We start from the raw sequence: 12,939 nt of genomic DNA, 5'->3' as shown, positions 1-12,939 counted from the left end.
AGTGAGTCCATATAAACAAACAAACTCCTAACTTTTTAATATTAGAATGGATATTTTTATCAAGTTAAGCAATTCTGCCGTGATGTGGACACCAAAAAGAAAGAAAGTCACATTTAAGACTAAAATCCTAACCAGAAATGACCACAAAGATCAACGCCTCACAAACACAGTTGACCTAGGCAATGCTTCTAGAACGTACAAAAACGTCAAACTATTCAAAGTGGATGTCCATATAAGCCTACGACCCAGTTCTCCATTGAGCTGACTGAATGCTCCACCGCACAGACCTTGGTAGCTTCGGTTCAATAAATCGATCAAACAATCGAGTATTTATTATTAACTTACCAACTATTCGATTAAAAAATAAAAGTGGAATTTTGTCTTGTAGTGGCTGAAAATATTTACTTCTTTTTGACAGCTGTATCAATGGTGAACAACCTTGGTTCATAACGCACAGCCCACAGGGAATTGAAAATTCGCATAAAATAAATTATTTGAATGGTCCATTGATGTAGCTTTACGATCTTTGAAATGTATCAATTGTATAAATCTCTGAGAAAAAAAGCGTAAAATCAATAAATTGTATTTAGATCATAAAAAAACAGCTAACACAATATATTTGATTTATTAAGATCACCTTTGAACACGATTAATACACATAAGCAAAAACGTTTTAGAGTCCATCAATTAATTAAAAACCAGTTAATATTTGCATAAATAAAACATATAAAACAGTAATGATAAAATTGCCATTTTCGACCATTTACCTTGATACGAAGTTCATGGTGATAATATTATGCCAGTCTTATGTAATACCTATATAAAACCAGTTATATATGCAAAAATATTGCTATGTAGCTCTATATTTAGTACGACAAACTGTGCTGACATTTTGGAAAAAAAAAGAATATTTTAGATCATCCGTATGGGTCGTCTAAAATAGTCATTCGATGAAGGTTAAGCTACATTTTTAGCGGTCAGTACGTGGATGGGTGTCTTATGTCATAACGCGACTCTGGGTTGCAATTTGTAGAGTTTTAAAGAAGATATATTATTATTATTTTTAGCCCATAATATCCCACTGCTGGGCAAAGGCCTCCCCATCTTGCTTCCACACTTCTCGAAAGAAGAAATAAAAAAGCAAAATTGCAATCTCTTATCATTTTTGTAGCCATGCCGCTAAATATTACAGGATATCCAATAATAACTACCCGTTGTCCTTTTCCATAAGTCTTCCTAAACCTGTGCCAAGGAATATCAAAATAGATCCAGCTGTTTAACCGTGAAAACGTTAACACATAGATTTATGTCCGCACTAGTTAGCTTAGACTACACTGCAGACTAAACAGTCGACCGGCAGTTGACCGATGGTTGGTAATTTTTTTTAAGAAAATCTTAATTCATTCAATCTCAATCCTTCTATGTGTGAGAGGCATCCTCCTAACCTTTTCCCAAATATGTTGGAGTCGGCTTCCAGTCTAACTGAATGCAGCTGGTTTAATGTTTAACAAGGAGCGACTGCTTATCTGACCTCCTCAACAACCCAGTTACCCGGGCAACCCAATACCCCTTGGTAAGACTGTGGTTGTCAGGCTTACTGGCTTCTGACTACCCGTAACAACTGCCAAAGATGTTCAAATGACAACCAGACAGAATACTTCTACATACCCATAATTACTCTATTTTGTATATTGTACTCCAAAACATTGCATTTGCAATGTACACAAAATCATTAGGTAGTTTAACATTAATCACTCAACTGTCGCTTGTAATTTATCAAAAGGTTCGCGTACAAAGCGTACGATTTGTTAATGTCGGACCCGTAGTGTACGTTTTTAGGGTTCCGTAGCCAAAATGGCAAAAACGGAACCCTTATAGTTTCGTCATGTCCGTCTGTCCGTCTGTCCGTCTGTCACAGCCGATTTACTCGGAAACTATAAGTACTACAGTGATGAAATTTGATGGGAATATGTGTTGTATGAACCGCTACAAAAATATGACACTAAATAGTAAAAAAAAGAATTGGGGGTGGGGCCCCCCATACATGTAACTGAGGGATGAAATTTTTTTTTTCGATGTACATACCCGTGTGGGGTATCAATGGAAAGGTCTTTTAAAATGATATAAAGTTTTCTAAAAAACATTTTTCTTAAAGTGAACGGTTTTTGAGATATCAGCTCTCAAAGTCGTAAAAAGTATGTCCCCCCCCCTCTATTTTTATAACTACGGGGTATAAAATTCTAAAAAAAATAGAGGTGATGCATGCTAATTAACTCTTTCAACGATTTTTGGTTTGATCAAAGTATCTCTTATAGTTTTTGAGATAGGTTGATTTAACTGTAATTTACGGAACCCTTCGTGCACGAGTCCGACTCGCACTTGGCCGGTTTTTGTTAATGTTTTTATCGGTTTTATTTAGAGTACTAAATATAAACCTGTCTGGTAGTATATAAAGGCTTTTTCATAATGTCCCCATCAATTTATTTGTATGTAGTTTTTATTCCTATATGGGGCCTCCTTAGTGAGTTTTATGAAACAAAAGTTAACCATCATACAATGCCCTGTCAGATTTAATTATTACGTCTTTTGTTTTTCATTCTTCAGTTTTAACTAATCAGTGGACTGATGATAGGACTAACTTTTCTGAAGACTTAAGGCTTAGCAAATCTTCCCGCCCTTTGTAGATGTCGCCATCTTGTTTCCATAGTCAATGCTGTCATAGGCACTTAGCTACATTACATAACTATTAGTTCTTAAAACTGCCCTTATTCTATGACATAATTAAACTTTTTAACGTAATAAATAGTTATGAGTTTATTCCTCTTTTTATTTAATATTCGAGTCAATACCTTCATAATTTCCCATTTGGCATAACGCCAGGGTAGATATTGCTTTCAGACAATTCTATGAATTGTACTTTCAGTATGAAACAGTTGAAGGCATAAACCTAGATATAAACGTAGTGATGTCAATCGATTGTAGACTGTCGCGATTGTTGACTCGGATATCGATTTATACTTCCCTTCACTTACGCTGTCAGGGCGTGTCTGAAATGGCAAATTAATATTCGATTTTTATTGTGTCACTACAAACCTACCTATTGTGCTTTTTAATTTTGAATATCAATACTCGACTTCTCGAAACTTAAATTAGCTTCCTCCTGACCTTAAGCAGGCTTCTGTCACTCGACGTACTTGCGCGCGATAAATGCCTACCGCTCGCTGGGTTACCGGTAGCCCCACGCGGCACAGGGCTTTCGACAGCGTTTTATGTTTATTATTTTTATTTGTGCACATTATTGTTTATTTGGTTTTTACAATTATCTAATAAACTGAAGAAGTCATTTTAAAAATAAGCGACTTACTTTAGATACCTAAATTATAGATACTTATACCTTATACTTAGTTATACATGCAATGATTACCGAGTTTTGTAGCTAAAAACATTTCGAGTATAAGTAGGTATAGTTTTCGTCCAACTAAATGGTGGCTTGGAACATTGCATATATCGCTGAGCAGAAACCAATTTTGGGTAAGTAGGTATGTATCAGCGGTCAGCGGTGTTGTGCCAGGGGTAATAGGTAAGTATAGAATACTTGCGTGTTCTGTGCTCGAAAAGTAGTTGGGCACCTCCACTGATATTCTGGAAGACAGTTACAAATAAGCGTAACTTTGTTCCCTATTTAATTGCAAGAGGCAACCCTGCGCTCGCTGTCGGCACGGTCGCGGTCACTGAACTGTGCGCTATCGCATTGAAATAACAATCGAGCGCAGGAGTTTTTAAGGTTCATTTTCTAACGCAGCTGTGAATTTGTAGGTATTTTGGGAATTTGTAGGTGCTTATAACAGTAGGTATGGACTTTTTTGTATGGAGTGATTTATCTGTTACGTAGTAACTATTATATAATCTGTGCCTTAAGTATAGTAATACACTGTGTCCTAAGAGAACTACTTCCCGCACCCGGATAAAAACTAACCCATGTCCTTTCTCAGGCTCTAGCTAGACTAACTTTGTACCTTTAAATCGGTTCGGTAGTTTTTGCTTTACAGCTGGTCGGGCAAGTAAATCTGTCTGAATGTATCAGACAGATTTACTTGCCCATTATTTTATAATATTAAACTATACTACACTTATAATCTCTTCCAATATAAACCAGCCCTAACACGGTCTAATCTCGTAAATCAACGTCCGACCATACGGCACGTAATATAACCAGTTCCACAGCGCTGCGCGGGCGCTCGTGGCCTTCACCACTGAACTTGTGTCGATAAGGGGTCGATGTATCGATGTATTGCCAACGAGTTTACTTTATGTAAGTCGTAGACAGACTGATACAGAAAAAAGTCGTGGTAGGCTAGGGGGTAAAGAACCAACCTCTCAACTATAATAATTATATAAGTGTGTGGGTTCGATTCCATGTCGGGCAAGTACTTACCAATGCAAATTTTCTAAGTTCGTATGTACTTTCTATGTGTATCTTCGACACCAATGACTGTGTTTCGGAGGGCACGTTAAACTTTAGGTGCCAAGCTGTCATTTAACTTATCTTACTTATCTTTGGCAGTCTTTACGGGTAGTCAGAAGCTAGTAAGTCTGACATCCGGTCTTGGGGGTATGCCTTTTCCGGGTAACTAGGTTGAGGAGGTCAGAAAGGCAGTCGCTCCTTGGAAAACACATGTATTCAGCTGCATCCGATTAGACTGGAAACCGACCACTACATAGGAAACGGCTAGGCAAATGATGAATTTTCGTTTGCTTTAGGCCTTAAAACAAGCCAGTTAAATACTGTATTATCCACAAGTAAATTGGAATACTTTTAGCTGAATCACTTAATCAAACAAAATACCTTAGTCATAGCCTCGACAATTTCTTCACTATAGCAAAGCTGTCGTTAAATATCAATCAGCGTTCAGAGGCCATTATTATCGAAATTACTTCAATTTTGTTGCGAGTCACGAAATACTATCGTTAAGTACTAATAGCTGACTAGACTTGAATTTAGGCAAGTTTGGTGCCGAATTTTGTGATTTGCAAATTTTTCTTATATTAGTTGTTTTGCGTGTAGGGTTAGAGATGGTATGGTGAGCGTTAGATTTAGAGAAATATTGGGCACCGAAGTTGAATGGTACACGAGCTGTAATTCTGAAAACTTGTTGTACTTTCCTATATTTATGTCTGAGGAGGGCCTTTGCCTATAGGTGGGATATAGTCAAATGTTTTTCTGTGTATCAGAATTGACAATATACTACATAGTTTTTAATAAACCGTCAATGTAGAACTATAGCTGTCGTCTCTTGAAAAACAAGCGTGATGTAATGTTCATAAATCGATTGTATGGACTCAATCAATATACAACACTGGCGCCAACTTAGTTCAATGTCTAGTTCAGCCCTCAAACAAAACACTGTTGTTGAATGTACTGTACACATCACGACTGTACTTAGGATGCGTCTACACGGTGCCAGTAGCTTGCGCATGTTGAGGCACATGCGCAGGTTGCATGCATTTTAAATACTCGCCGGTCCAGCGACTCGCGCATGTATTGAAGCTAAATACCCACCCGCGGTTTTTTGTCACTTGCGCATGTTAACTTGCTCCAGCTACATGCACCGTGTAGAGGTACGCACCCTTAGTTCTCTAGTTCAGCCCTCGAACAAAACACTGTTGATGATTGTACAGGACTGTACTTAGTGACGCAGGTGAACTCGACTGTACTGACTGTACTTTGTCGTTAGGACAGATTATCCGTTTGGCTGATATGTGTATGTACGAACGAATTGAGATCGATGAACTTTCAATTTGAGACTTATTAGGTACATAGTAGGTACATTATGTATTTAGTTAGAATTTTTTGGGTTAGGAATAGGGATCAGTTTTTACTAAATTCCAGTGAAAACTAAAGCACGTGGTCCAAACATGCTGACAAGTAAAATTAACTATACCTAGATATCGATTTATACTTTTTGGACCCTGTAGTACTTACCTACATTAGAGACATACACTTGTGTAGCACAAATCGGATCTTCTATTAAAACTGTGACAAATGGGAATAATAACTATTCCTTCTCATCATCATTTATTCTGGTAGAATAAATGAAATAATTAATTTCAAGACCTCTTTAACCAATTGCAAGTCCCACAAAAACGTTCGATATTTTTCAGTAGGTACTGACCCTGTTGACATGGTATTGTATGAAAATGTAATACATTTGAATGAATCATTAGCAGCCACGCCCGCTCGATAAGTTTCACACCTACGTGTAAATTGACGAATTTAGTGTACCGCGAATAATTATTATTAACTCCGGTTTATCTGGTTAACTGTATTTGTGAGAATTGTTGTTACATAACAATATTTGGATATGAGATGCTGGGTTTGATTTAAGGCTCAGGCAGTATTTAAGAAATGTTGTCTTATGTGATTTTTCATTAAGGCTTTTTTGTGGCAAGTGGAAAATCATTAAATGACAGATGTCACCCTCTGTGAGTGCTGTGGGCAGAAAAGTCAGACTTACTGAACTTTTTTGTTTCTTCTGAGGCCCTTTGTGTATTATGGCCACGGTAACTCTTTCAAAGAATTCTGCAGCAACCTTCAAATTGCAGTCTGAAGTCTTCGTTTTTGTCAAACTTGAGTTTTCCTCTTTTGAGACGAAGATGACTTGCAAAAAGTTTAGTCTACGAATGACATCTATAAATTAATCATTATTAATTGAAATTGATCAGACTACATTGTAAAGTAGCGCATCCACGTGGAGAGAACAAAACGTGTGGGTTGTGTTGTTTAACGAAATCAGAAAGCTACATTGTTGATTGTTTGACATGACGTTTGAATATCGTAATATAAAGTTTAATCATGTTGCCAACTCTATCAATCTGAATCTAAACTAGAATCATACATTTAAAATAGGTTCGCGCCTTATGACTAGAATAAGGCATTTAAAGCTCCGTACATTTTCAATATTTATTATAAAAAAAAACTGTACATTATTTCAAAGTAAACTATCCTCCCCACCTCGATGGGTATTTAGGGACCCGTTATGCAACGTGTGTAAGCCCAAAACTGCTGAACACAAGACAGGCAAAAAATATCTTCTAAAAATCTTGCCAATTGTGAAAGAGTTGATACTTAGTCACAATAGAAGCTGTCTGTCATTGAAATGAGATATTTAACTTCCGTCCATACAGAATCAATTTCCTGAATCCGCAATTTGTTGCAGAACAGGAAGAAATTGCTCTTTTTGTGATAAAACAAGGAAATGCTGAACAACCTTCAGCTAGACTAAATTACTTCTGCTGAACAAAAAAAACGCAATGAAAAAATATTCACAACTGATTTATGAGAAATCATTACACATAGACAAAGAAATTTATTTTTGCAAATATGGGTACAATAATGTTATCGCCATATCTTACCGATTGACATGCAATATAATATTTAAAAAAATAAAAATGTTGAACATAGAATTAAAATTAAAATAAGGAAAATTAGGAAAAACTAAAATCTTTTTCATTAATAAAATCTAAAATATTATAATACACTTTACTAACTAAAAACTTATGTACTATTTTTTTAAAACGTGGTAATGGAAGCTCTCTCGAACTCTTACGTAGTGTATTAAAAATAATTGTCATACTTAATAACAGTCGTCAAAATTGTTCAAAGATAAAGCTCATTATAAAATTTCAAATAATACGTCAATGACTTTTGTCACGTTTCGTGCATTCAGTATGAAACTGCACTTTTATATCCTATACGTGAGGAAAATTTTTATATTGAATTATTTTTATGAGACACAATCACATTTATTGCAGAACTAAATTTTACGAGTTTTCAACCGACTTCCCAAAAGAGAGGACGCAAAAGAAACACCGAGTTCTAAAGTCATGTCAAAAACTTTTTTCCTACGTCAATTTCAAAAAGTTTTTTTTTTTGAAACGTCAAGCCAGATGCACGGTTCCATAGATTAGGTCTCATGTAGAAGAACCGGCAAGAAACTCCATAGACATTTATGCATATGTATTTTGGTCCTAATTCTTTCCACTGTTTGACCGGAGTTAGTCACATGGTTATGCAGGATTGTTTGTAAAACACTCTCGATTGCTTAACTGAAATCCTTATCAGTATTGCTCAATCCAAATATTTATGAATGCCTTTCCTGACCGTAATCATGTTTCTTATGGGGAGTATGTTCCACTACCTATTTCTTTTTACCAGTAAAGACATAAGAAGTGGTAAACGGCGGGCATTTTAAGGGCTGTTTTTTGTGTGGGATCTTTCAAATATGCTGATATTTTAAATGTCTTTTTTATATGTTATGCAACATTGTTACCTGTGAGATGACGGCAAATAGAATGTATGTATGTATGTAGTATGGAAGGTGAAGACATGCTGCGCCGATCCCATATGAAATTGGGATAAGGGCAGGAGGATGATGATGATGAAGAGAAAAACTAATGTTTGGTATTGTTGGTTACAGATGGACAATTTGCTAAGACCCTGCGCAGATATGGGAATACAGGCAGACTCATTAATTGAGTGGAAGTTTGACATAGAGAAACAGGTAATTATCATATATTTGTTCCCTTAATATAGTTCAAATAACTTTGCCACTGTGATGTTGCTGCTAGTTACTTTACAAACACTTCTGTGCATGAGCGCAAAATGATATTAATTCTTTGCAACACAAAATATCTGATCGTATCGTTTTGAAGAAATTTTATCTTTATCTTAAAAAAATGGGTTTCAAGATTGAGTGAAATATACATAGAATTATCGCAGTGTCATTTCCTGTAATAACAAAAATAAGGAAGTCTGGACAAATATTGGTCGAACAAATATGATGGTTATCAACGAAATCGTATGTTTCAATCAGTTTGCGAAACAGATAACATCGACATGATTTGCACGCACCCACTGTGTGTTATGTAAAAGATAATGTTTTGACTGATAAGTACTGATATATTATTTATATTTTTGCACCACTATAGGTATTTTTTTTTATCCCAACTTACATATCAATGGTCTTTTGAATCCAAAGTTTATCTTGATACTTATTTCACGACTTGTTTTGTCCTCATGAGAGCTTTTGAAAATCTATTTCAAGGGCTTTGCTTGCTATAGGTGCCAAATATCCAACTTTGGTCCTCAAGATACAGGCCATAGATTGAGGGTAACCGCCTAAACTGTAAAGTAACTTTTTGTTGTTCGTTTTTTTTTTAAGCGCTCCCAAATTAGCTACTATTTTTACGACACTTAAAACATGAGGAGACGCGCTTGGACGAAGCGTTGTAACTTTGGAGCGACAATCATTCATCAAGTTCAATCTCAAATCATGGATCAAGTTTTCATCAAGTTACTTGGTGAAAACTTGATATAGGACTTTTTTTTGAAATCTCTATATCATCCTTTCTTTGGTTACTTCCAGATATCGCACATAGTGCTAGGCCGCGGTCCGCCGGGCGGCGCGTGGGCGACGTTCCCGGCGGGCGTGCGCACCCTGTCCCCCGGCGCCTGGCTCGCGCTGCCGCCGCACGCGGGCGCCGGCGCCGCCCGCCTCACTGCGCGGGCGGTAGCTGCCTACTGCCGGCGGTATGTCGCCGCGTGTAAGCTGCAGGTGAGTGAGTACACATCGCACCCTGTCCCCCGGCGCCTGGCTCGCGCTGCCGCCGCACGCGGGCGCCGGCGCCGCCCGCCTCACTGCGCGGGCGGTAGCTGCCTACTGCCGGCGGTATGTCGCCGCGTAAGCTGCAGGTGAGTGAGTACACATCGCACCCTGTCCCCGGCGCCTGGCTCGCGCTGCCGCCGCACGCGGGCGCCGGCGCCGCCACTGCGCGGGCGGTAGCTGCCTACTGCCGGCGGTATGTCGCCGCGTGCTGCAGGTGAGTGAGTACACATCGCACCCTGTCCCCCGGCGCCTGGCTCGCGCTGCCGCCGCACGCGGGCGCCGGCGCCGCCCGCCTCACTGCGCGGGCGGTAGCTGCCTACTGCCGGCGGTATGTCGCCGCGTGTAAGCTGCAGGTGAGTGAGTACACATCGCACCCTGTCCCCCGGCGCCTGGCTCGCGCTGCCGCCGCACGCTATGTCTGTACCAAATTTCACACAAATTGGAGACAGAGTTACTTTCATTTATTAGGATAATATTTAAATTCATCACATGTTAATTTCCTAACATTCGGACAAAACGTTCCAGTCATTATAATCTTAGCTATGCATGTACAAAATCCTATAAAATATAAATAAAAAATTAGAATATTAACTGACCCCTGTATATTTATTTTCAGAAATTCTTCCGGTCGGGCGTGACAGTGACGAGCGTGACGCGACTGCCGCAGCCGGCGCCGCTATGTCACAACACTAACTGTGCACTCAACGCACAGTTCTGCGTCACTGGGTAAGCATACCTACTTATGTTTATATGTTTAAGTAACAAATATCGTAAAAAAAATGAATTTACAGCGTATATTTCAATAAAATGTCGAAATTCAGTCGAATTCATATCGTGTCCCGAAATGGCCATCGACTAAGAAATTATTGTGGACAAACTTGTCGCCGCTGCGACCAGTGCGCGCATACTGAGTAATTTCATACAAATCGGCGATCTCGTTAGCTGCAGCGGCCGCGTGTGTGTGCGATGTTTTTCTTTGGGCTCGTGGCCGCTGGCCGCGTAGTGCACGTACCTACTTACATATGTCATGGAAGAATTAGGTGGCCGCAGCGACGTGGCGGTCGAGTCCACTAATGCACGGGTGCACTAAAAGTCTTTATTGTAACTTGACTCTTTTACAAAATGTACTATATATGTCATTATCTCTCTCCCTTAGCTACGACACAGCGTCAGGCTCCCCGCTCCGCTACGTGTGCTCGCGCGTGGTAGTCGCGTGCGGCGGCGGCGACCGCCCCAACGCGCTCGCGCCGCGCCTCGCCGCGCACGCGCTGCACACGCTCTCACAACTAGAACGAGCTGTTACGCTGCTTACTACGCACGGTAATTATATACAAATATACTTTTTCCACGTCAGAGGCTATCATCTTCTTGCGGGATTGTTCAAAAGAGTTATCGCGGCCCCGGTACATAGATAGAAGGCCTACGACGGTACACGATGGTTTTTAGTTAGTAACAGACTGACACTCCCTTACCACTGCTGACTCATAAGCATTTGATGATTTTTGACGTTGTTAAAGAAAAGGCTATCATTTCCCGAATATGTTGGGGTCGGCTTTCAGTCTAACTGGATGTAGTTGAGTACCAGTGCTTTTCAGTGAGTACAAGGAGCGACTGTCCTATCTGACCCCCTCAACCCAGTTACCCGGGAAACTCAATACTCAATACCCCTTGGTTAGACTGGCGTCAAACTTACTGGCTTCTGACTATCCGTGATGACAGCCAAGGATGTTTAATGTCCGCTACGTCGGAAGCCGTCAGGTGATAAAAAAATCTACAACTCACTCGATAAAAGATCTCCTTACTATTAAAGTAGAATTTTGCATAATAAAGTAAAAATCAGTTACTAATCATACCCCTTTTCTCATTTAAATAACATTTTGCAATATTTCACTGTATAACTAGTTACTAATCACCCCCTCTCCCCCGCAGTACCGACAGCATCAGTCCTCATAGTAGGGTCCGGCGTGTCGGCGGCGGACGGCGTGTGGCTGTCGCTCAGAGCGCGCCTACACGTGCGTCACGTGCACCGCGCGCCTGCTGACGCGCTGGCGAGGCTCGACCCACTGGCTTACCCGGATTATTGTCAGGTAAATAGATCTTAAATACATATATCAATTCTGACAACAAGGTGGGATTGACCTCGGAGTAAGGCTAATTGTTGGAAGCACCAAGCGTCGAGAAATATGCAGACAAAATGGAGAGACCTAAGCGAAGCAGTGGGACTGTCCATGCTAAAAAATACAAATGAAAATAAAAATGCTGAAAAACCTAACACCTTCCAATGCAGCAACATGATGGACGTAAATAAAATATAAAAAGACATCATTAACAATGGTTGGTTAACCCTATATAATACTACAATATAAAACTTGTTCTTCTACAATTTCTAATGAACCTATATCTCATTCCAGGTTTATAAGATGATGTGTGACGGTCCCGCGGGCAACCACAACAACTACACGCCCTACCCCGAGCACAGCATCGTAGACATCACGCCCGAGCCTGACGACCCGCACAAACTCCACGCCGACCACGAGGACCTCTGCCTCTCACTCAAGAGGGTCAAACTCCTCAACGTCAACACCAACCAAATCACAGAGGTCAAGGTCCATCTAATCGGAGTCTACATCGGATCCAAACCAGACCTCTTCTTCCTACAAACTAACTACCTCGACTGCATCAACATCAAAATCGACTGCACAAAATGCATCGACCAAACAAAAATCTCACAAAGAAAAATCGAAGAAAAACAATGTTTCCTCAAAAACCACTGGCATTTCATCAAATCTATGCTCGGACAAAGCATTCAAAGCTGCAAATCCAGATATTTAAACTATTCAGAAATTAATGGCAACACTGACACAAAATGTGTGTTACCAGACTGTAACAAAAGGCCCAAAGACAAAGACAGTGAAATCATAGACAAATGTCAAATCATTCCATACTCGGATGAGGAGAAAGTAAAATGTACTTGTGATGAAATGAGTCCTTATTCTGCAGGTTTAGGTTTTGGTCTTGACCCTGAGAAACCTGTGGACGGTAGGAATAATCCTATAGCTATAGACAAATCTACGCATGAGATCTTGAATGGTCCGGAAGGCATGTACGCGCTGGGCCCGCTGACTGCAGACAACTTCATGCGGTTCATCCCGGGCGGAGCGCTAGCACTCGTCTCGCACATGCATCAGAACAAACACTGACTTGCCATAACCAGTAATGTGATTGCAATACTTAATTTGTTTTTTACACAATAAATTATTTTTTATACCCTGTC

General features: G+C 39.8%; 1 protein-coding gene across 1 annotated transcript in view; it reads left to right on the top strand.

Annotated features, from left to right (window-relative positions):
- LOC110379511 (oxidative stress-induced growth inhibitor 1) overlaps positions 1 to 12,939 on the top strand; it is a 25,892-nt gene extending 12,953 nt beyond the window's left edge. Inside the window, exons 5-11 of the mRNA XM_064041326.1 lie at positions 8,478 to 8,561; positions 9,426 to 9,751; positions 9,889 to 10,018; positions 10,282 to 10,391; positions 10,822 to 10,985; positions 11,595 to 11,752; positions 12,077 to 12,939. Of these exons, the coding sequence (XP_063897396.1) occupies positions 8,478 to 8,561; positions 9,426 to 9,751; positions 9,889 to 10,018; positions 10,282 to 10,391; positions 10,822 to 10,985; positions 11,595 to 11,752; positions 12,077 to 12,865 (1,761 nt within the window). The 3' untranslated portion in view covers positions 12,866 to 12,939. The remainder of the gene's footprint in view (positions 1 to 8,477; positions 8,562 to 9,425; positions 9,752 to 9,888; positions 10,019 to 10,281; positions 10,392 to 10,821; positions 10,986 to 11,594; positions 11,753 to 12,076) is intronic.

This window comes from Helicoverpa armigera, chromosome 25 (genome assembly GCF_030705265.1).
Source record: "Helicoverpa armigera isolate CAAS_96S chromosome 25, ASM3070526v1, whole genome shotgun sequence".
Lineage (NCBI taxonomy): Eukaryota > Metazoa > Arthropoda > Insecta > Lepidoptera > Noctuidae > Helicoverpa > Helicoverpa armigera.
This window is presented reverse-complemented; position numbering and strand designations above follow the sequence as displayed.